Source organism: Notamacropus eugenii, chromosome 6 (genome assembly GCF_028372415.1).
Source record: "Notamacropus eugenii isolate mMacEug1 chromosome 6, mMacEug1.pri_v2, whole genome shotgun sequence".
Taxonomy (NCBI): Eukaryota; Metazoa; Chordata; class Mammalia; order Diprotodontia; family Macropodidae; genus Notamacropus; species Notamacropus eugenii.
In genome coordinates, this window is record NC_092877.1 from 227,629,040 (window position 1) to 227,653,458 (window position 24,419).

The 24,419-nt window shown below is 38.0% G+C and overlaps 1 protein-coding gene across 14 annotated transcripts in view; it reads left to right on the top strand.

The window, feature by feature from the left end:
* DOCK9 (dedicator of cytokinesis 9) overlaps positions 1-24,419 on the top strand; it is a 352,890-nt gene that overhangs the window by 129,963 nt on the left and 198,508 nt on the right. For 5 of the 14 annotated variants that reach the window (XM_072622056.1, XM_072622064.1, XM_072622060.1 and 2 more), the window contains exon 1: positions 6,090-6,412. The exons of the other annotated variants lie outside the window; for them this stretch is intronic. In XM_072622056.1, coding sequence (XP_072478157.1) covers positions 6,296-6,412 — 117 coding nt within the window. In that variant the 5' untranslated portion in view covers positions 6,090-6,295. Of the gene's footprint in view, positions 1-6,089; positions 6,413-24,419 lie in introns of those variants that run through there. 14 annotated transcript variants of the gene reach the window in all.

Below are 24,419 nucleotides of genomic sequence, written 5' to 3' on the forward strand. Positions count from 1 at the left end.
CCCCTCCATCCAGTGACACTACTTCCTGTGTTCCCTGAATGAGACACACCATTGCCCCACTCCAGGCATTTTTCATTGGCTGTTCCCCAGGCCTGGAATACTCTCTTTCCTCATTTCTGTCTCTGAAATTTTCTTACTTCAAGTCTCAGCTAAAATCCCTTCTTTGGAAAACCTTTCCCAATCCCTCTTAATTCTAGTGTGTTCCCTCTGATGGTTATTTCCATTTATTTATTTGTATACAGTTGTTTGTATTTAGCCTCCCCCATTAATTAGATTTTTAACTCTTTGGTAGCAGGACTTTCATGTTTCTTTGTGTTCCCAGAGCTCATTAGCACAGTACCTGGCACATAGTAGATATTTAGCAAAAATTTATTTACTGACGAATGATTACCTGGTAATTTGGATGCTCATTCTTCTCCTTCTATCCAATGAATCAAGTAGCATGTAATCTTTGGATCTTTGGTTCTTCAGGATCATACTGTAAAATATTTCATTTGTGCCAAAGGTTCTTAATGAGGAGAACTAATCTAGTTGAGAATAGAAATATTAACATGTACAGACTCTCTTAATTTTCTTCTGTTACAGACATTAACCAAGTCTTAATGTAAATCACTACAAGATTCTTATTTTTTGCTCAATATGCCAGAAGTCAGTGATAATAAGTGTCTAAGGTCATTTTTGTCTCATGTTCAATTCTAGGACTTAGGACTTGATTGAATGAAATAAATACTGGAAAAATTTGCAGGTACTCATTTGAGAGAATTTTTTTTGTACGTAAGGAGGAGAGAGATTATAAGAAAACTACTCTTCTCTGTTCTCACCTTTTAATTAACCAACAGGTTGTTTATCCAAAGAAGTAGTGAAAATTCAACTTAGTGGTTAATTTCTAATTAGTAGGAGATGATGGAATTCCTATCTCATGTATATAAATTAGGGATCCAGAAACCTTTATTCTTTGTAGTTACTCCTAAAAAGAAAACAACAACCCTGTGTTGTATCCTCTAGTGTCAGCATAGAAGGATGTGGGTACACAATAAGGGGGTGAGTATTCAGTTTGCATAGCCTGAGATCCAAGGAGGGGATCCAAATTAATGGGTTCATTTCCCTTCCCTCTATGCCCCCATGCTTACTTACTTTATTAAACAGGTAGCTAGGATCCTTGAAGGCAGGTTACTACAACTTCCCCCTTTTCCACTTGTCCAGGGTTATAATAATGGCAGGGAACCAGGGACATGTGGCTACTTGGGAAGAGAGGTGGGAAGATGCCCGAGGGAATTAGGTGTGTGGGAGTAGCTTTTTGGCAGGGTTAATGTGCCCCTTTTATTTTGTATTTATGCAGCTCCATAAGCATGCCTTATGATAGATAGAAAGTGCTAAATCAATATTGCCTGATTTAGAGGCAGCTCGGTGGTACAGGGAAGCCTCTAGGTGGTTCAGTGGATAGAGCACTCAGTCTGGAGTCAGGAAGACCTGAGCCCAGATACTTACTAGCTGTGTGACCCTGGACAAGTCACTTAACCTCTGTTTGCCTTAATTTCTTCATCTGTAAAATGGGGATAATAATTGCAGAATTTTAGTGAAGATCAAATAAGGTAAAGCACTTAGCATGGTGCCTGGCACACAGTAAGGGCTATATAAATGTTAGCTATTTATTATTATTACTAGCTAATGATAACCAATGTTTATACAGTGCTTGTTATTTGCCAGGCATTATGCTAGAGCTTTACAGTTATTATCCCATTTGTAAAATGAGGATAATAAAAACTCCTACCTCCCACAGTTATGAAGATAAGATGAGATCTGTAAAGTGCTTTGCAAGCCGTCATTCTTATTATTCAAATACGGACAAGTAGACTTAGAAAGATTAAATGGTCATCCGGCTGCTGTCACAAAACAGTTTCCTAGTAGTAGCTGACTTAGTAGGTGGTTGAATAGCTCTTAAACTTGGTATAGCTTCTGACAGAACTGCCTTTTACTTCATGATGAGGAGCCTAGCTTAAGGCTAAATGCGTCTGGTTAGGTGGTATTCCACTTCCTCAGTGGGCATCTTTAAAGTTTCCTCTAAGTTTTCAGTAACACTTGTTTCTAGAATGTCCATGAGATAGTTTAACCTCAAGGAAATTGATATTTTCCTCTCTCCCACCACATTTTTTTATAACAGAGTCTTTGGAATATTAATATAGATGTGGATGTGGGAGAGAATTCAGAGCTGTAATCATGAACAAAATAATGGCTTAACCAGATTTCACCTGGCACGTGTAGTTCCTTCCCATTGACATTCCTCTTCACAAACCTGCCTCCATCTTGTTTTTTTGTGGTTTGTTCTTTGTTCTCGAATGATATCAGGAGGGTGATTTTTTTCTTATGAATTGAATTTGAGAGAGGCAGGGCTGTGCAAAGACATCGGCCTCACTCTGTCTTCCAAAGTCGTTGGAGTCCAGTGACAAGACATAAGTCAAGACGCCTGGAGATGGCCCTAGGTGCAGTGGGAGATCTTGGCCTTTTTAAGCTAAGTCTTTCCCCCTACCCTTATCACTTGGCCTTAGACTGTCCCACCATGGCCCTCTTTTTCTGAGGGCCACCTTTCTTCCGCTCCCCAAATTTAGGAGGGCATAAACTGAACCCTTTAGGGGTATAGACTACCTTCTTTCCACACGTTTTATAAGTTTTACTGATATTCTTGGTTTTCTGCAGCACAGACATTTTCTGTGTATCTATGCCCACCTCCTCCACATAGGACCCCTCTTTGTCACAAAAAAATCCAGTAAAGCAAAACCAGCCAATAGAGTGACCCTCAGAGGATGCAGTTCCCCATCTGTAGTTTGACCCTTTCTACTGCAAAGGAAGTATGTTTCATTGTCTCTTCTCTGGAATGAATATCAAGCATTTTAATTAGTTTGAATCAAACTCTTAATGATGTTTTAATTTACCTGATTGTAACTTGTATTTTAGGTGTGTGTATTCATATACATGTCACACAAGTCTGTGTATATATGAATATAGAGTTCTCATGGTTCTTTGCTCTACATCAGTGGTTTGAATATGCATATATATGAACATCTATGTCTGTGGTGTATGTGTATACATATGTATGTAGATAATATTTTTCTTTTTATCTTTTATTTCTTTATAATCTTAGTGGTGTGACATAAAAAGTTTGAGAGATATAGTTCCTGGGTAATTAATCATTTTATTAATCATGCTAGCAATAATTAATAAAAGAGTCAGTTTCACTCTTGAAAGTCAAAGATACCTTCTGGAACCCATTCAATGCTTATATGCTTTTGGAAGAGCCAGTGTTCCTGAAGGTGGCAATCAACTCTGATTGGTTAGCAAGTAATGAGAAAATGAACATTATAATGAGAGGTGAGCTTATTCTAATAAGGGTCTTAATTATAGAGACTTATCTATACTCTTATCACCCCATCCAGGGTAATCTAGACTGAATGGGAGGAACCACGAGAAAGAAAAAGCAAAACCACAAAAAAAGAGCAAATAGTCTGCTTCAATCTCCATTTAGACTCCATATTTCTTTTTCTGGGTGTGGATGGATCATGAGTCTTTTAGAACTGTTTTAGGTCCTTGCATTGCTGGGAAGAGCTAAATCTATCTAAGTCAGTCAACAAACAATGTGGCTGTTACTGTGTACAGTGTTCTCCCGGTTCTGCTCACTTCACTCAGCATCAGTTCATATAAGTCTTTCCAGGTTTTTCTGCTCATCATTTCTTATATGCCATTACATGCATATACCACAGCTTGTTCATCTATTATCCAATTAATGGGCATTTAGGTATCTTTTATATTGGGGAATAGCTGAAAAGACTATGTTAGGTGAATGTCATGGAATACTATTATAAAATTAATATTTAGTATTATTATTATTAGGGAGAATTCAGAAAAACCCAGACTGCGTACAAATTGATATAGTGAAGAAAGCCCAATCAAGCAAACTGTAAACATAATGAATCCAGTGATGGAGAAGAAAAGATCACCAGAAAAAAGGTGAATCTTCAGTAATGAAAAACCAAGAAGATCCCAGTGACGGGATAATAAAACATACCTCCTCTTCATGGCAGAGAGCTGATGGATGTCCTTTTCTTCATCTTAAGACCATCAGCTCTCCATCAGGAGCTAGGTAACATGTTCCATTATCCAGCCACCAGAATCATGGTGGGCCATTGTGTTGATCAGAATTTTTAAGTCTTTCAAAATTTTTTGATGTCAGTACTGTATAAATTGGTCTCACTTCACTTAGTGTTGATGCATATGAGTATTCTCAGGTGTATCAGAAAGCATCCATTTGTCATTCTAAAACAATAGTATTCCATTACGATTCACATCCCATAATTTGTTCAGATCATTCCCTATTTGATTTCCTGGGTCTTTTGGTTGTTGGTTTTTTTGGGGGTTTTTTGCTTTTTTTTTTTGCCACTACAAAAAGAATTGCTAAAAAGCTTTCCTCTTTTTTTGATCTTTATGACCCGCACTTCTTGAAGATTGTCAGTGGAACTGTAGTAATTTCCAGCATATTCTACCAAGCTGGAAAGTATTTGACTCTGATCTTGTCTGAGAAGCATTTCTAGCTAAGTCTGGAGAGCATCCAGGAGTAAGGCTGCCACTAGGAGGTGAACATTTTTAGACTTAAAGAATATTACTCAAGGTTGGGTTTTCTATCAGAAAGTATCAGTGCCACTGAAATAAAGAATCTCTAAAGTAATGAATTAAATATAAAAACTTCATTATTTTTGTTACAAAATCAACAGTTGTGCTTGTGGAAGGGAAGCTGTTGGATAACTTACATTATAAAACAGTATAAACAAAATTTCAGTGTCCACACCTAGGTAATAGTGTTCCTACTGTGAGAAGTGACTGACTCATTCAGATTGCTGACACGGAATGGTCAACACACACACACGTACATGGAATGAGGCATAGTGGCTCATTTGGAGAAGCATTGCAGAATTTAATCACACCTTTAACACTTCTCCTTATGACTTCTGTTAAATCATTTAACACACTCTCTGTGCCTTGATTTTCTCACCTGTAAAATGAGATCATATTCTTAAATTACTTCTGGAGTTGTTGTTAGGAAATAATAAAAACGTAATGGTAGATTTAAGTGTGTTTGTGCACATGTATATTAACCACATCAGGAAGTAATAATGACCTCTTTCATTGGTGTGCTTTTGTATCTCTCTCTGTATTCTCTATTTAGCACTTAATTATATATTGTCTTGCATTGCTTACTGGTTATTTCATTGGATTTAGTTTTATCTTCACAGATAGATTGTTGATTCCTTTTAGGCTTGGGTTGTCTTGGATTTTTCCCTCTAAAGTACCTGACAAAGTGCTGGGCACGTAATAGGTGTTCCATGAATCCTTAATTGACTGAGGCTTGTTTTAACTTGATAAAGGCCATTGACTTTCATCAAAGGAATTGCCACATGAAAACACTTGATGGACTTCCTGGTATGAAATGTAAATGAGTTTTAGTTTCATCAGTGTTATGAAATACAAATGGCTTTTTAATAAGAATCTGTAATCAAGGGGGAAAAAAACTCTTTACTTAAACCAATAAACACTTAGCTTTGGGGACTGATGTAGAAACAGCCAATAATTTCTTGCCTGCTTTGCCTATTAGCTAGGCACTTGTTTAGCCATGATGACTTACAGAGTGAAGCAAATCCCATACGATTATCAAATTGAGATAACATGTAAAGGACTTGGCGAATCTTAGAGTTCTAGAAATGCTAACCATTATTACTACTAAGTAGAAAATAAATATGTCAGATCAACTTGAAAGTCTCTCATTTTCAGTCTTTAGAGTGTATCAGAATTATGAAAAGTTTTGTGCTCTATCCTGAGATTCTTGTCAGTAATTTAATTTTGCCTACATTGTATGGAAATTGCTTTTAGCTCACGAGCATTTGTAGAATGAGGCAGTAAGGCATGTCTTTATCAGAGAAGCAGCACACTGTGTATTGTATCTTTTTTTTTTTTTTGGTTTGTTTTCATTTGGCATGAAAGTGGGTTCCTCCCATTTCCAGAGGAATAGTACACCCCTTGGAGGCCGGCCTTCCTCTGTCATGCATTCCCACCACAACAGGCTTTGCAGATTACAGCTTTGGTAGCTGAATTAGCCCAGTGTGTATGTGTGACCACTTGTGCCTTGGGGGAGAAAGAGGAAGCTTGTCCTTTCCTGGGGTTGGATGACTGGCATGCCCTTCATTTGAATGTCCAGGGATTCAGGACGGGTTGCTCTTACGGTCATTCTGAAGTGGGTTTTCAGCTGAGGATGCAGGCGAGGACAAATTATAGGAATGCCAAAAAAGAGCTTGTGATCGAATCCCCTCTCCAGTATAAGGATGCACCCCAGGGCGAAGTGGAGATGGAAACACCAGTAGAAGTGCCGGTAAGAGAATCTTAAAGTGACAGCTTGATTTCCTTTCCTCCACGGAGGGCTCTAGGTCCTTCCAAGAAACTTCAGCATTTTGTTACCGAGTTGGATATCAGTGTGTTTGCTCACTTGTTAACCAATACGCTCTTGCATCTCTGGATTTAGGATTCTTCTTCCCTAGTCCCAGAAAGGTTTACAGTTTTTGTGGGTGACTTCATTTCCAGGAGACTGCTTTGTCCAAGAACAATTAGACATTGTTCAGGACAGGAGTCCCACCTGGCTGCTGCTGCCTTTCTAAATTTAAACCTCCCCAAACTTGGGTCTGTGGGGTTGCAATTGTCTTGGGCTTGAAGAGGGAATGGAAGGAGGGTGTCTTTTTCCAAGAGTTCATGCTTATCCATTAAGGGTTTATTTATTTTTCTCTCTCTCAGAGCAACCAGAAAACATTAACGTAAAGCATTTTTCAGAGCTTCTGATGTCTGGAAGAGCAGGGTTGTGGAGGGGCATTCTGTCTCATTCATTTCATTTAGATAATTCCGGAGGAGACTAACCCCTCTGCCACCCCAGAATAAAGTTTCATTTGACTTCATCAGCCAAGCCTTTTGTAGTTAGGAAGACGTGAACCACTTCAAGGGACTTTCTGAGTATGGAATGTGAAAAATAGTTGAGTTGTTGTTATCAATGAGTAGGCTGTGCTTCTGCTGGAATTTCTTTAGTACAATAAAAGGCACATAATTTTTTTAAGCAAGCTGCAAAAACCCACACTCCAGTGGAGACAATTGAGCTTTTCAGATGTCTTCTACAGGGATTGTTAAACTAGCAGTTAGTGATTTTATATAGTGATTAAAAATGTTGTGGGCTCAACAGCTATTGTCATAAAGTGTTTAGGTACCATTTTAGCTAATTTGCAATTAAACTAAGCCTGTAGTTAAGAACCTGAACTTAAATATTCCTTTCACCAACAAATAAAATTTTATTATAATTGCTTCTCTTTTCCCATGACGTGAGACACTGTATTACCTTATTCTGCTTATAAAACAGGGATTCTTAACCTGGGGATCCATGATTTTGTTTAAAAAATATTTTGATAATTTCATTTCGGTAAAATTGTTTTCACTTGTAATTCCATGTGTTTTATTTGATGCATTTAAAAGCATTATTTTGAGAAGAGGTCTCTGGGCTTCAATAGACTGCCAAAGACACACACACACACACACACACACACACGCGCGCAAGGTGAAAAATTTCTCCCTTAAAACCATGAACTGAGTACTAATGCCAAAGTTGGAAAAATCAGTGAAATGCCACAGAGTTTTTTTTCTTTTCCTCCCTGGTGTATTTTTTAGAAAATCATTGGTTCTTATCTGCCCCATTGTATGACAACACTGGTTTGTTTTCTAGTTGGAAAGTGCAAGACGGTATAGCTTTATAGTCAGTCCTCAGCTGGTAAAAAGCTCTCCTCATGTTGCTTTGGACTTTTTGGAGGAAGTTGTGTGGTTTAGGTCCCCTTGAGAATATCCTGGAAAAAAATCCTTTGACAGTGATTCTCCAGATGTTTAGAAATATTTTTGTCCAGGGGTATACAAGGCAGACAGCTGCATTATAATAGTTCATTTATCATTGCACATCTGACTTTTTAAAGAGTTTTCTTTCTTTTAGATGACCAGAACATAGCCTGACAACACTGCAGTAGCTTGTAACTGACTACTTTTGTTGCTAACTAGCCTACTACATCAAATTCAGTATTTTTGTCATTATAAAACATAAAGATGGGGCATCAGCCTGGGAAGAGGCTTTCCTCACAACAGTGAATCCCTTGCAGAATAAAGAGATAGATACAGTTATGTGGCAAGAGGTTTTTCTCTCTTATCAGATAACAAGTAGCCTTTGTTGTCTTAGAAGTTGGAAAGATAAGATGGTTAATAAACAATAAGAGTAACGGAAACTATTTTAAGCAGTAAGCTTAGTAAAGTAAAGACCCGTAAGCAGGTCAGATCCTCTTACTAATTTTTAATGCATTAAATTTAGCATCAAGATGTTTTGAAAAGTTTCTGAATCTGACTAAGTAAAAGAGAACTGGTAGGATTCACCTTATCTCTTTTTCAATGATTCTTATATGTAAGCATCGTCATAACCAGCCGTTTGTTGTAATGATGTTAATTTTTAGAAAGGAATGAAGGGGAAAAAATTTTTTTGAAGTATCTATTGTGTACCAAGCACTGTGCTTTACAGATTTTGTCTCAGTTGATCCTCACAACAACCCTAGGAGGTATTTGCTTTTCTTATCCCCATTTTACAGTTGAGGAAACTGAGGCTGACAGAAATTAAGTGACTTGCCCTGGGTAACGCAGTGTCAGCCAGTTTTCAGTTTCTAACACTTTGAGCTGGCTGCCCAGGGATTCATAGGATTTGATGATGAAGACAGATATTGTATCTCTCGAACTTTATATGATCTTGAGAGAAATTTAAAGGGATACTTGATAGGTAGCAGAGTATAGTAGATAGTCAGAAAGACCTCGGTTTAAATCCTGACACACGCTAGCTACATGACCATGGCCAAGTCATTAACCACTCAGTGGGCTAGATGATTCTCTAAGACCGTAAGTTTCAGATGAAATGGTGAACTGCATCATTGGAAGAGAATTTTCACACGGATGTTGATGAAATGACAAGTCTAGACCAACACCTCTTTCTTCTCCCCTCCCCACCTCTGTCCCACGTATAAGACTCATTTTTAAAATTCAAAGTATACCTTTATTGAAGTTAAGTTCTTCTAATAATACTTGTGATTTCACATAGTACTTTTAATGTAAAACTCCCATTTTCCTCCTATGCTTGCAGTTGGTACATAGTATTTTCTTCCTCCTTTCCCAAAACTTAAATAGTTTTTGCGTAAACAGTGGCTACGTTTCAGCCATCAGTAAAGTTTGCAGGTGTTTTTGAGAGTAACAAATCTTTAGAACAATTTGTAAAGTTCATTGGACTGAAAGATAAATTTATAGGCATAGAAATATGTAGTAGGTATTATGTACTCCCAGCCTTGTGACAGTATGAGGAAGAGGTTAATGGTGAAACTTTTCCATTCTACTTCTGGGCTCACCTCCAAAGTTAACTAAAAAACTACTTTGTGGGTGAGTAACATCAGAGGAATATTCTAAAGAAAGGTTCTTGATGGTGGTGGTGGGAGTCAGGATATCAAGGGATATCAGAATACAAGTAGTTCCCAACTTATAAATTCACTGAAAGTCATTTGTTTGGGACTAAAAACACATTTTCTCCATAAGAGCAGTGTCCAAAGGGTGGCTAACAGAACACTTTAGTAATACCTGTTTGTGTGTAATCAACCTAAAATGCACGATGCTTTCTGTGATTTGGGCTTACCTTATATTCTTACTTTCTGGCTCTTTGCTGCTTTGGCAGGTTACAGGTGGTAATTTGGGGTAATCAGGGAAGTTCTTGGAGTGAACCTCTGTCACTATCATACATGTCACTATACAGCATTCAGGAACCACAAATCTAATAGCAAAGTATTTAGTTAAGATGTAAAACTAGAAATAACTAAAGAGAATTAAAAACTAGGATCATTTTCTTCCCTCAAACACAAAAGAACGGGTTCTTTTACACTACCCTTGGTTGTAGCTAAAGAAAAAAAAACTTGCCAGGGAAAATATAAAAGTAGGTAGGAAATCTATTCCTTCTATCATGTGAGTGGATAGAATAAGGAAACTGTCAGTCATTTCTCCATCTCTTCTTAGCATTCCTCAAGTGTTCTAGCATAGAAATGTTTTGTATCCCCTTGGAGCTGGATAGTTTCCAGGCCCTGGCTCTGGATTGCCAGCTCAGTCTATATGGAGTTGATTTTCTGGGTTTTCTTCTTCCAAAATGCAGTTCTAACCATGTCACTCCACCCTACTCAATAAACTCCAATGGCTCTCTGTCACCTCTAAGATCAACTACAAAATCCTGTTTGACATTCAAAGCTCTTTAAAACTGAGCCACTTCCTACCTTTCCAGTCTTTTAATACCTTACTTCTCAGCCTCTTTGCTGTTCCACAAACAAGACACTCCACCTCCATCTCTAAACTCCATGGATTTTTACTGTCCATTCCCCTTGCCTGGAATACCCTCTCTCCTTATCTCCATCTGCTTGCTTCCCTGTCTTCCTGTAAGTCTCAGCTAAAACTTCATCTTTTACAGAAAATCTTTACCTTAATTCTAGTGCTTTCTCTTTCTTTTACTACCCCATACCCCTCTGTATCCTGTATATAACTTGCTTGCTTCTTCTTTCCCTCGTTAAATTGTAAGCTCTCGAGGGCAGGAAATATCGTTTGCCTCTTTTTGTATCCTAGCACAGTGCCTGACACATGTAGTTAATAAGTGGTTATTGACTGACTCACTCTTTCTGAGTGTAGGCTGTAGTTATTAGCATTTCCTGATCAGTAGACAGCATCTGATATCAAATTCCTATAATTGGGCTCCCAGTTCAAGGCAGCTCAAACCTTGTGGGACTTCCTGGACACTGCAACCAGTCGCTTTCCTCATCTACTTTCTTTCATGTTCTTTCATGCTTCTGCCGCTTCACCCAATCCTGGCATCTGGGCATCTTGTCCTTGGATGGAGAAGGAGCTCTAGGCTAAATGAACAGGATGGATAGGGCATAAAGTTATGAAACAAGACAGTGAATTTGGCCACCAGCCCAGTGCCTTTGTTCGCAGTTGGCTTAGAATTCCCTCTATTTCCCTCCTCCTTTCTCACTTGCTCCCACCATATAAATGATACCTTGGTGATAAGCCTGACTCAAGTAATGTGAATAGAGTGGAGGGAGAATGGGGAATTCATGATGGTGGCCAGAAGCAAGGGGAAGAACTAGAGGACAGGAGAGAAATTCTAAGTGAGAGAAGGAGGGAGAAGTAAAGAAAAAAGTCAGCTTGAAAGGGAGACTCTAAATAATGAGAAAATAAATAATTTCAAAGGAAAAGACTAAATACCATCATCATAGGCTCAGAGATTTTTAAAAGGTGGAAGGGACCTCAGAGGATATCTAGTCCAAACCCCTCGTTTTGCAAATGAGAAAACCGAGGCCCAGGGATGTAATGGGAACTTCCTAAAGTCACCCAGGTAGGCTCTGACTCCAGATTTCAGCGCTACTGAGATGGTACTGTATTGATTACTATAATTGATAATCTATTGCAATCTAGGGTACTTAGGTGATGCAGTGAATAAAGTGCTAACCCTGAAGTCAGGAGGAACTAGGTTCAAATCTGGACTCAGACCTTTACTAGCTGTGTGAGCCTGGGCAAGTCACTTCATCCTGTTTTCTCAGTTTCCTCATCTGTAAAATGAACTGGAGAAGGAAATGGCAAACCACTCCAGTATCTTCACCAAGAAAACCCCAAATGGGGTCATGAAGAGTCAAACATGACTGAAAAATGACTCAACAAACTGCAGTCTGGGTTGTATCTGGTTTTTCTCTGCGAATTATTAATGGTATTAATTGCTTATCTTTGTTCTCTTGGAATGTCTAAAAATCTCTGTGTCTTATATCCTTGGGGGAGAGTTGTACTTCTGACTTTCCATCTCCCTTCCATGCAATATTGCCATAAAGATGTATCCTTGATAAATTCACTGGTACACATTTATTTCCTTAGCACTATAAAAAAAAGTAGGTGGGATAAAATACCCCCTAAGTGCTCTGTTTTCTTATAGTATGGACTAATATGAAATTGAGTTAGGTTAAGTATAAGTCAAATGGTGATATAACTAAAGACACTGGCTTTGGAGTCAGAAGGCTTGGGCTCCTATAAGTCAGTCACTTAAGGTCTCCGCTCCTTGTTTACTTCATTTGTAAAATGAAGAGGTTGGACTACATGGCCTCTTAAGTTCCCTCCACCTTCAATCTATGATCCTATGAATTTTTTTTAGTGTCCCAGGCAACTCTGTAAGACTGTAAATTGACTAACCGTTGTTGATCGGTACAGGTAGATAAATCAGTGAACATTCAATTCACTAAGCACTCACTATGTGCTAGGCATTATGTGCCCCAATGTACACATAGTAGGCATTTAACAATTACTTCTCTTGGAATTAAAAATTAAAAATTTAAATTAAAAATTCAAAGACAAGAATAAAACTGTTTTAACCCCCCTCTTCCCAGTAGTGGTCCAAAAGCCCCTACACAGTTCCTGCTGGCTAGGTACTTACATTCTATTGGAGGAAACATATCAGTAAATAAATAAGTGTGTGTGTGTGTGTGTGTGTGTGTGTGTGTGTGTGTGTGTGTATGTGTGTGTGTGTGTGTAAATAGTAGAGGGAATTTCCTCCATGGGAGCTCCTTATGTTGTGAAATCTCAGTTCTGGTAAAAAAAAATTGTCAAGATACTAAAAGTACATGTCTAACTCTGTGACCCTATTCGGAGTTTTCTTGGCACAGATGCTGGAGTGGTTTGCCATTTTCTTCTCCAGCTCATTTTACAGATGAGGAAACTGTAGCAAACAGAATTAAGTGACTTGTCCAGGATTACGCAGTTAGTAAGTGTCTGAGGCTGGATTTGAACTCACCTTCCAATTCCAAGTCCAGTGCTCTATCCACTTTACCAGCTAGCTGTCCTCTCCCCCCAAGTGACATTTTTGTGGGTTTAATCAGTTGCAAATAAAGTTGCATTCTTCATATTTATTTTGAATGATTTTTATAAAGTTGGATCATAAATAATGGAGGTACAGATGTGAAAAGAAATTGTTGCGGATTTTATACAGAGTCTAATCCCCAGATGGTACAGAGCAATAAATGTCATTTAGCAACAGTCAAATGGCTTCTTTTGGCCTTTGGTTTTCCTGTAAGATACAGTAAATAATTGTTACTCACCTTTGAAGAGGGGATTTTTGTGTGATAATGGGGCAGGAAGGGAGGCCATCATACCCCTGGCATGTGCCCTTCTATATCACCCATGCTTTGTACTCATAAAAGAAAAATGTAGTCTGGGAGAACTGGAAGGGAAACTTAGAAAAGCAGGCCAGTCCCTTCATTTGACAGATGAGAAAGCCATCTCCTGTGTAGGGTAAGTGACTTGACTCACTCAAGGTTACATGGATAATAAGTTGATAAGTCATATAGATAATAATTGTACAGCTACAATTTGAACCTAGGGCCTAAGACTCAAAGCACTGTTGCCTTTATATAATGTTAATCAGGTGCAATTCTTGCCTTGTGTTTTTGCTACCTAAGGTAGAGGCACTGCAGATGTAACTAGGCTTATAAAAGATTTATTAGAAACTTAATAGGCAATTAAGAAGCACGTAAAAGTCTTCAGTGCACAACCTTCTTGTTGGAGTGATGAGCAAAAGGGAGCCTTGAGAATGCATATTTAGACAGGGTGGGGCTGAGTCATATCATCACCCCAGACACATGAGAACTATCCTGTTTATAAAAAACCTCAGGAGAAAAAGGTCCCACAAGTTCCTTTGGTAACTCATTAGACTGCTTAACTCTCCTCCCTAAATTCCAGTCCTCTAGTTTAAATCCATTATAGTTTCAGCCTTTTTTTCTAAAGCTGCATCTTCACCTTGGACACCATCTTAGCCCACATGTCATCATCATTTCTTTTCTCTTCAGATATATAAAAGCATATTTTAGAACCGGAAAAGACCCGTAAAACATTCCTTCTACAGCTTGTTTTTTTAATATCTCATTTTCCCAAATGATTTGTGTTCCTAGGTGTTCCTCAGAACTCTTTTCAGTTTTTCCCATATTGTACTTAAGTTGTGAAGTCCATAATCAGAAAATCTGTTAACTAACTGGTGTTTCACTAATGAGAATATTTAGATCTCTGTGCCTTTAAAAATTGAGACAGAAAAGTTAATTAAGAATGGCAGAAGTGTAGTTGTTGGAAAGTCCCAATTATATACCTTATAAATATAAAGGGAGAGATTGTCTTAGCAGAATCTGGAAATATGAATGGTTTAAATCATAGGTTTAGAGTTGAAGGGGATTGGGGAACAAACTTGTCCCCATCTTACAGATGAGGAAACTGAGGAACAAAGAGTTTGAGTGACCTACTTAGGGTCACATGACTTGTAAGTATCTGAGGTGGGTTGTTTGATTCTTTTCTGATTTTCTTTCAGATCTGTGTAAGCCTGCTCTGTGTCTTTATTTACTGATCTCTCAAATTGGAATGATAATCATTGCTGGACAAATATAGGAAATTCTTTAAAAAGTTATCGGTATCTATGACAATGAAGTTACTTAAATAATTAACTTTGTTCACAAAAAAGAAAAAAATGAGGAAAAGAGCTAGGTTCAATATATTAGTATCTTTTCTTTTGATCCCTAGTGCTTAGCACAATGTTGGATGCCTGGTAGGTGCTTAATAAATTCTTGTTGACTGGCTGACGAATTGACTTCCACACTTGCCCGTTTTTGTCAAAGGCACCTCTATTCTTTCTATCTCCTAGGTTTGTAATTTACACATTCCTCTTCACTCCTCAGTTTCCCTCACTGCACCTATCCAGTCAGTTCCCAAATCTTAGGATTTTCCTCAACTATATCTCCAATCTCTTTCTGCTCTCAAAGCCCCACCTTAGTTCAGGCTCACTCTCATCACTTCTCATATAGATTAATTTGCAATGGTCTCCAAATTAGTCTTCCTGCTCAAAGTCTCTCTGGGTTCCATTTCATCCTCCACAAAGTTGCCAAAATGATTTTCTTTAAGCACAGATAATAACACCAACACAGCCTATATGCCAAGCACTATGCTAAATGCTTTACGATATCATCTTATTTGATCCTCACAACAGCCATGGGAGGTGGGTGCTATTATTATTTCCATTTGAGGAAACTGAGACAAACAGAGGTTAAGTGACTTTCCCAGACCCAGAACCAGTTAAGTACATGAGGTAGAATTTGAAATCCAGTCTTCTTAAGTCCAGACCCAATGCTTTATCATATCAGACCATATCCCTCCCCTATTCAGTTAAGCTCCAGGGGCTTCCTATTGACTTTTGGGTAAAATATAGACTCCTCTGTTTGGCTTTGAAAGCCCTTTTTAAACTGACCCCAACGTTATGCATTATTTCATTTCCCTCATTCTTATGATCCATCCAAATTAGCCTTCTCTCTGTTCCTCATACGCAGCACTCTTACCCCGTCCCTTTTCACTGGCCTTTTCCATGCCTGGTTTGGCTTTCCACCCTTGGGTCACAGAACCCTCTCTTTCTTTAAGACTTTGCTTAAGCAATGTCTCCACAAAGCCTTCCCTAAGCTTCCCAATGGCTAATGCCTTCTCTTTCTAAGCTATCTTGTATTTAACTACTTCTTATTATATTATATCTTATATATCTATACCTATATACATATATATTCTAGGAGTAATCATTCATATATGATTGATTAATTGGAAAAGTGCTGGAGGCAGGGATACCGTTGAAATAGCCCAAATGAGAGAGGAGGGGATGGATGTTGGAGATGTTATCAAGATGAAATTGGCAAGATTTCTCAATTGATTGGATTATGGGGGGGGGGTTGAGGGAGAAGAAAAGGCAAAGATGACTTTGAGTTCTCAAGTCTGGATAACTGGAAAGATGGTAGTGTCATCAATCAAAATTGGGGAAGACATGATAGATTTTAGTGACAAGTCCAAAATTCTTTGGACTTTGAGGTATAAGAGATTTAAAATGGGTTTCAGGATTCAACTTGAATTCTTGGTAGATGGGCAAGGAATCTTAGTTAGTAAGATGAGTGAGATAGGTTGAGTAACCTGGATATCATAAAATGAGGGCAGAGCCTGAAGTTAAGAAATACTATGGAGAGGAAGCAAGAAGCCTCATTCAAGCCAACAGATGATACTTTGTTGCCAATATGTGGAGTGGATCCAAGACTGTTGAAAGTTATAGTTTGGCATCAACTTTCTAGATTGAAATCATGTTTGAAATATCCCTGTAACCTGATATTGTTTCCTTCCCAATTTTTCTTGGAATCAGGTACTGAGGCTTTAGAAACTCTTTTTGGAGCTTATTCATTCACGTAATAAGAGTTGTTCTGTATGTACTAGTAAAACAGTGATTCTTTTGAAGGGTTTATCAAGTCTTTGGGAAAGAGACAGAGACAGTCTCATTTCAGAATGCCTTCACTACCAGCTGGCTTCTTGGTTATATCCCCAAAGCTAATTCTGCCTCCAAAATAAACACACCATTTTATGTTGAGTGCTGAAACCGTCTAAGGAAGAGGAGACCAATTTAAAAGGGAAAATGAGTTTTGGTCTCTGAGATTACATATAATGATGGCTTACATTTATATAATATTTATGGTTACAAACTGTTACATATTATCTCATTTGATCCTTATAAATCGTGTGAGGTAGGAGTATTATTACTAACAGTTCCTGCAGAAGGAAAACAGAAGTCTAAGATGCTATAACTTGCCCAAGATCATATAGCTTGTAAGAAGCAGGGTTGGAGGCACACCAGTGCACTATTGGTGAAGCAGTGAATTGGTCCAGCCTCTCTGGAAAGCAGTTTGAAACTATGTCCTTGACTGGTACTTACTCGTTGACCTAGCACCATCCCTACTAGATATATTCCCCTAAGACATCAAAAAGGTAGAAAGAGAAGTCATATGTACAAAAATATGTATAGCAGCTCTTTTCATGGTAGCAAAAATTTAATAACTAAGCGAGTGCTCATCAATTGGAAAATGGCTAAAGAAATTATGATATATGAATTTAATGTGTTATTATTACATTAGAAAAAATATATCGTTTCAGTGGAAATTGGGAAAACTTCCGTGAACTGATGTAGAGTGAAGTGAGAATTGAGAGGATAATTTATACAAGGATGATATATAACCCCCAAAAAAGGCTATTTTGAAAGACTTGAGAATACTGATCCATGAAGTGTCAAACTATGATTTCATAGGGCCAAAAAAAGCATTTTAAAGTGCTTTTTATTAAGTTGGTTAAATAAGTGCAATTTACTAAGTGCTGGAAATAAGCAAAAAAAGAAGCAAAACCACAGACAAAGCAATCAACTCTCAAGGAGCTTACAGCCTCATGGGGGAGACAGACAGGATGTAGAAAGGATAAATTGGGGTTAGTCACAGAGAGAAGGCACCAATGTTAAGGACTAGAAAAGACTTCTTATAGAAGATGGGAGTTTCACAGAGACTTAGGTGCAATGGATAGAGTGCCGGGCATGGAGTCAGGAAGACTTATCTTCCTTAGTTCAAATCAGACACTTACTAGCAGTGTGACTCTGGGCAAGTCAGTGGACCCTGTTTGCCCCATCGGTAAAATAAGCTGGAGAAGAAAATAGCAAACTGCTCCAGTATCTTTGCTAAGAAAACGCTAAATGGGGTTATGAAGAGTTGGATATGACTAAAAACTGACTTAACAAGCAACAGCGAAAGGAAACCAAGAGGTAGAGATGAGAAGAGAAAACGTTGCAGACCTGGTGGGCAGCCAGCGAATATGGCCAGCATTAGGAAGTAGAGTGGAGTGTGTGATGCACAGTAAGGAGACCAATATCCCTGGACTGAGAGGTGTAATGTGTAAGAAGACTGGAAAGGGAGGAAGGGGCTAAATTAGGAATGGCTTTGTTTAAAAATTGTATTTTATTTTTTCCAATTAGAGCATTTTAAATATTCATTTAAAAAAATCTGAGTTCCAAATTTTTCTCCCTCCTTCCTTCTCCTTCCCCTTCCCTAAAACAGTAAACAATTTGATGTAGATTATATATGTGCAATCATGTAAAACATTTCCCTATTAGTCATGTTGTAAGGGAATAAACAGATCAAAAGAGGGAGAAAACCCACAAAAAAAAAATAAAGTGAAAATAGTATGCTTTGATCTGCATTCAGACTCCATCAGTTCTTTTTCTGGATGTGGATAGCATTTTCCATCATGAATCCTTTGGAATTGACTTGAATCACTGTATTACTGAGAAGAGCCAAGTCATTCATAGTTGGTCATCATACAGTGTTGCTGTTACAGTGTCCAGTGTTCTTCTGGTTCTGCTCATTTCACTTTGCATTAGTTCATGTAAGTTTTTCTGAATTTTTTAAAAATCTGCCTGCTTATCACTTATTCTTTTTTTTTTTTTATAAAAAAATGTTTAACACATGACCAAGAACATCCCTAAGATGTTCCCCTAGCAATTTCCTTCCAAATTGACATAGATCTATTAATAAATACTCTTTGTGGTTATTCAGCCAGTCAGTCCCCTAAGGGTACTATCCACCAAGGTACTACATCTTTACATTTGGTCCACCAGGATAGATACTTTGCTGATGTCTAAATATATGATGTTTTTTGCTTTACTCTGACCTACCATTCTAGTTACTCCATCAAGAAAGGAAATCATGATAGTCTATTAGAATATTTTGATGAAGCCATGCTGTCTTTTAGTAATTATCACTTCCTTTCTAAATGTTCAAAAATCATCTCTACATACTTGCAGAATTCAAGAATTTTGATAGCAATGATCATGAAACTGACTTAACCGTAGTTTGTACAGACCTTACCTACTCTGTTCTTTTAAAAAGAATAGTTATTTCCTTTTCTAGTCCCACAGAACTTCTCCAGTTCTTTAATCACTTTCAGATGTCACCAGTGACTTCTGCCCATCACTTCTTATAGCACAATAGTATTCCATTGCATATGAATGGCTTTGATGCTGGGAGAAGTGGGGAGAGGGGTCACTGGAGTTGATTGAATGGGGGGGGGGGTTGGTGACATGGTTAGACTTGTGTTTTGGACTACAGTGGGGAGGGGTTTGTGGCAGAGAGACCACCATCAGGCTATTGCAGTAGTCCAGGAATGAGGTGATAAGGGCCTGACCTAGAGTAGTAGCCATGTCAGGGGAGACCTTTGTAATGAGAAATATTACAAAGGTAGTGTGTGGGATGGCTCAGGTCCCTACATAAATCAATTACTCAGAGGCCTCTCAGAGTGATGACAGAAAAGTGTTTATTCGATTCTCGAGAAGCGGGGCTATTCTGTAGGAGTAGGAAAGACAAAGACAAAGAAAAGGGCAGTGGTTTATATAGACCCTAATGCAAGTCCCTCCTCCCCCATTGACCATTATCCTCATTAGCTGAGAATATGATCTTACATTCTAGACACAAAATCTAACCAATCCTTTTTGAAATGAAGACATTGAGGAATTATGTAAGTTTTATCCAGTCATTGAGACCCTAATACACTACACAGTTTTATATCCTTATATGGAACTATTCTATTCTAAAAATATTGTAACCTTGAGCCTCTAGGTCTTACCTCACCCCTGGGAGAAGAATTACAATCTGAGAAGTCTTCACTAAACCTATCCCACTCAGTAGAAACCACAGAACATGTGAATTCACAAAGGATTTATGACTTCATCAGCTTTGAGAAAATTCTGGAAGGGAACTCAAATCCTTCTACCTATTCAGAGAACAACCTTTCTTTGACTTAGTAGACAAATCCTAGGGAATTGATTGAGACTCCTGAAGGTTAAATGTTTCACCTGGGGTCACACTGCTAATTGGACCGAATTTGCACTGTTAGCTTCTTGATTTTAAGCTTAACAGCATAACTATTACACCATCCTGCCTCTCTGTGAGATATTAGTAAAGACAACAAAATGTACACATACCCACAATCTCAGAGTTGGAAGAAATCTCTGAATAAGAACCCCACCTCTCCAAGGGAACACACAAGAAGCCATGCAGATTCTTCTAAAAGTTCTCTAGGGATGGGGATCCCAGTACCTCCAAAGGCAGTCTATTCCAATTTTGTCTAACTCTAAATTGGTAGAGAGTTTTTCCTTATGCAAAATCTAACCCTGTCTCCTTGTGGCTTGACCATGGCTCCTGGTTGTTCTCTCCAAGGCCAAACACAACTGGCTCTCTCCTCTTATATCTAATTTACTAGTTAAACCTGTCACTCAGTTCTGTGTGGAAAAAAAATGCTTAATTGAACTGATCAGTCAATTCAGTCAAAATGATAGTTTTCTTAAAGAGAATTTGGCTAAATGGTTTTCCACCTAGCTTAAAGTTGCCATGGATCTAATTTTTCACCCAGGTAATCTTGGTTTGGAGGTAATCTCAAATCTCAATATAGCATCCAGAATCCTTGGATCACGCTGTAATATTAAAAGAAGCAAATTATGGAGAAGAAAAGATACTATGGTGAAGTCTGGATCAGGAATGAATAAATCTTACAACTCTACAATTCCTCTCCTCTTCTATCATTCCCCCAAAATGAGAAATAGAGCTTACAGTGCGATCTGTATTTAGCCATGCTTCAGACATATACGATAATTAAATTTAATAAACTTTTTTTTTGAGAGACCTATGCAGGTAGTTCATGGTTCTTGCCCTAAGGAAGCCTACAGTCAGGTAAGGGGAGAAAAAAATGTAAAAATAACACACAACTGAGAATATTTGAGAGGCACAAAGCTCTGTGAGAATGCATGAAAGGGAGGAATCTCTTGGCTAAGGGATCAGGGCTTCATAGAGTATGGTACGTTGGAATTGGCATCTGAAAGATAATGGAAGGATTTTAACCCTAGAGGTGGGGATAGGGAAAGCACAGACATGAAGGTGGTCAGATGAGGGGTGTGTTTCAGGAATGGTGTTAGGTGTTAAAGTGTAGGGCACATGAAGGGAGATATTATAAACTAAATCTGGCTAAGTAGATTGGAAACATACTTTATTTAGTAGGCAGTGAAGAAGGGTCTCTGATCAAATCTATACTTTCCTAGTGATCTCATCTTTCTCACTACCACTCTCCTCTTTCCTTATCCTTTCCCTTTCTGCTTCCTATCTTTCCCTGCACTTTCGATCTCCCATCCTGCTTTTCATAATAGCCAGAAGACACTCAGAGCCCTGTGTCACTCTGCTCTTTTCCTCATGTGACTCCATGGCACAAAGCATACAGTAATTCTCCCATCCTTAGCTCTGTCTTGTCTGACTTTCTTCATTAGCATTCTCACTGCATCCCAGTTGGATGCAGCTGACAATTACAAGCAGCTCCTTATAGGAGTTGTGGCTCATTTGAACATGCTGCTATTTCGTTTAATTCTTAATTGTTATCATTAGTGATAATTTCCTTGTGTCTTTGTTCCAGGTCCTATCACCTTGATAGCTTTTCACCTAGCTGACTTAAATTGTGTTCACTTTAGAAATTGAAGTTGATATAATTTTTTTCAAAAAATCATTTTTGCAAAATTTGGAATTGAAAATTTTATGAAAGTTAATGTTGAAAACTGAAAAGAAACAAATTTATTTTAAAAAATTTTTTAAAGTAAAATTTTAAAAAATAATTTTTGCCCCATCAAATTGATTTTTTTTTAAAGAAAACATTTTTAATACCTCCATAAAATTGCCAAATTGATATTCTTTAAGCACAGGTCTGACTATGTCATTGCTCTCTGTTTAAGATGGGTCAGTGGACTCTAGAATAATATACAGCTCCTCTGGTTGGCTTCTAAAAGCCCTTCACACTCTGGATCCAGCCTGTTTTTCAGACTGAAAGGTCAGAACTTTCCCATCTTTCTATAATCCAGAAAAACTTTGGATTAACGCACAGATTGTCCCCTATGCCTGAAACGTTCTGACTCTTAACCTCAACATCTTGGAACCCCTGGTTCCCTTTAAAGTCAAGGCAGATGCTACCTCCTTTTAAGAGGTCTTTTCTGTTCCACCTCTTTGAAGTAGCTGGGTGGTACAGTGGATAGAGAGTACAGGGTCAGGAGTCAGGAAGATCCGAGTTAAAATCCAGCTTCATACATTCATTACCTGTGTGAACCTGGGCAATTCATTTAACTTGTTTGCTTCAGTTTCCTCAGCTGTAAAATGGAACAATAATAGTGCCTACCTCCTAGAATTGTGATGAGGATGAAGTGAAATAATATTTGTAAAGTACTTAAAACAGTGCCTGATGTAATAAGTGCTTAATAAAGCCTTATGCCTTTCCCTGTTACTCTTCTCCCAAATTTATTTTGTATTTTCATATGTATATGTAATATATGTATACTATACATACACATGTATCTAATATTTACTCATCTGTGAACATGTATCACTTCAGTAAAATGTAAGTTTCCTGAAGACAGAGATACATCTTGTTTTTGTATTTGTTTCAGTAACACATTAGGCCCTTGATAGGTGCTTGTTAATTACTGCTGTTGTGTCCAGTCTTTTTCAGGTGTTTGCAACTCTTTGTGACCCCATTTAGAGTTTTTCTTGGCAAGGATACTGGAGTGCCTTGCCATTTCCATTTCCATTCTGGCTCATTTTACAGATGAGGAAACTGAGGCAAATGTGGTTAAGTGACTTGCCCAGGGTCACACAACTAATAAGTGTTTGAGGCTACATTTGAACTCAGGTCTTCCTGACTCCAGGCCTGCTGCTCTGATTCTTAACTTCCTGTCTCCAAACTTGCTTGAACCTGTGGTTTCACCTGTGTAAGGAATTCCTGGTGTGGAAACCCTTTGTAGATTCAGATCAACAACTCCTTTCTAACTTTATAGGCCCAAAGAGTTTTCTGGAATAAAGAGAAGCTAAGTCAAAACTTCTAACGTAATGCAGCTAGTATGGATCAGAGGGTAGGATTTAAACTCAGATCTTTGGGACTCTAAAGCAGCCCTTTATCTACCTCTCAATGACAATTTATTCACAGCCTTTGTGGTGTTGCTTAAAAACTGATCCAGCATATTGGCATTTGCAATAGAAAAAGTCACGTTGGCCAATGTAGGAATTTGCTGGGCTTAATGATGCATTTATTGCAAACAGGTTTTCTTTTTCTTCTTTTTCAGTGGTTGAGAAGTAAAGTGGGAGGGAGAAAACAGATACTTATTAATTGAAAAACAATTACATTTAATGAAATTAAAAAAAAAAACAAAACTCCTCAAAGCCATATCATTCTGTGGGCTAGTCTGTTCTCCACACAATAGAACTTTTTATAGCACGAAGGGAAATATATTTAGTTGTCTAGAGAGCTTGGTGTTCATTTTACATTCTTTGAAACATTCTCAGAAATCCCTGACTTGTTGTGGTTTAGTGTCCAGGAAAAGAGATTTCAAGACTGCTTCTAAATTCAGGCTAGTGGTTTATATTGAGTATTTCCTCTTTTTTTCCCTTGAAATCCAAAAGTTAAAAATGTGACTTTTTACTTGTGGACATATTCCATTTTTTTCCCCTTAAAAAAGTTTGCTCCCCAAGAGATCATAAAAATGAGAAAGGGTCCCACATGTACAAAAATATTTATAGTAGCTCTCTTTGTAGTTGCCAAAAACTGGAAATCAAGGGGATGCCCATCAATTGGGGAATGGCTGAATAAATTATGGTATATGAATGTAATGGAGTACTATTGCGCCATAAGAAATGATGAACAAGAAGACTTCAGAGAGGCCTGGAAGGACTTATATGAACTGATGCTGAGCGAAAGGAGCAGAACCAGGAGAACTTTGTGCACAGCAACGACCAGAGTGTGCCAGAGTTTTTTCTGGTAGACTTGGAACTTCGTAGTAATGCAAGAACTTAAAAAAAAAAATTCCCAATGGTTTTCTAAGGCAAAATGCCTTCCACACTCAGAGAAAGAACTATGGAATTCATTTGCAGAATGTAGCAGATCATGTTTGTGTGTGTGTATGTTTGTGTGTGTGTGTGTGTGTGTATTATGTTTTGATTTGTTATATGATTTCTTCCATTTATTTTAGTTTGTCTATACAGCATGACTACAGTGAAAAAGTATTCAAAAGGAAAGTATATGTAGATCCTATATAGAATTGTATGCCGTCTTGGGGAGGGAGGGGAGTGGTGGGGGGTAGGTGTGGAGAGGTTAAAATCTAAATTTTATGGTAGTGATTTTAGAACATTAAAATAAATAAATAAATAAAAAGAAAAGTAAAAAAAAAGTTTGCTCCCAGAAAGGAATTAGGAAACTATCCATCTTTTCCCCCCCTCCAACAATCTAGAAAAGGACACTTGCAGCAACTGGTAATGTTGCATGATGACATGTCATCATGTTTTTATCAGTTGTTGGAGGGTCTG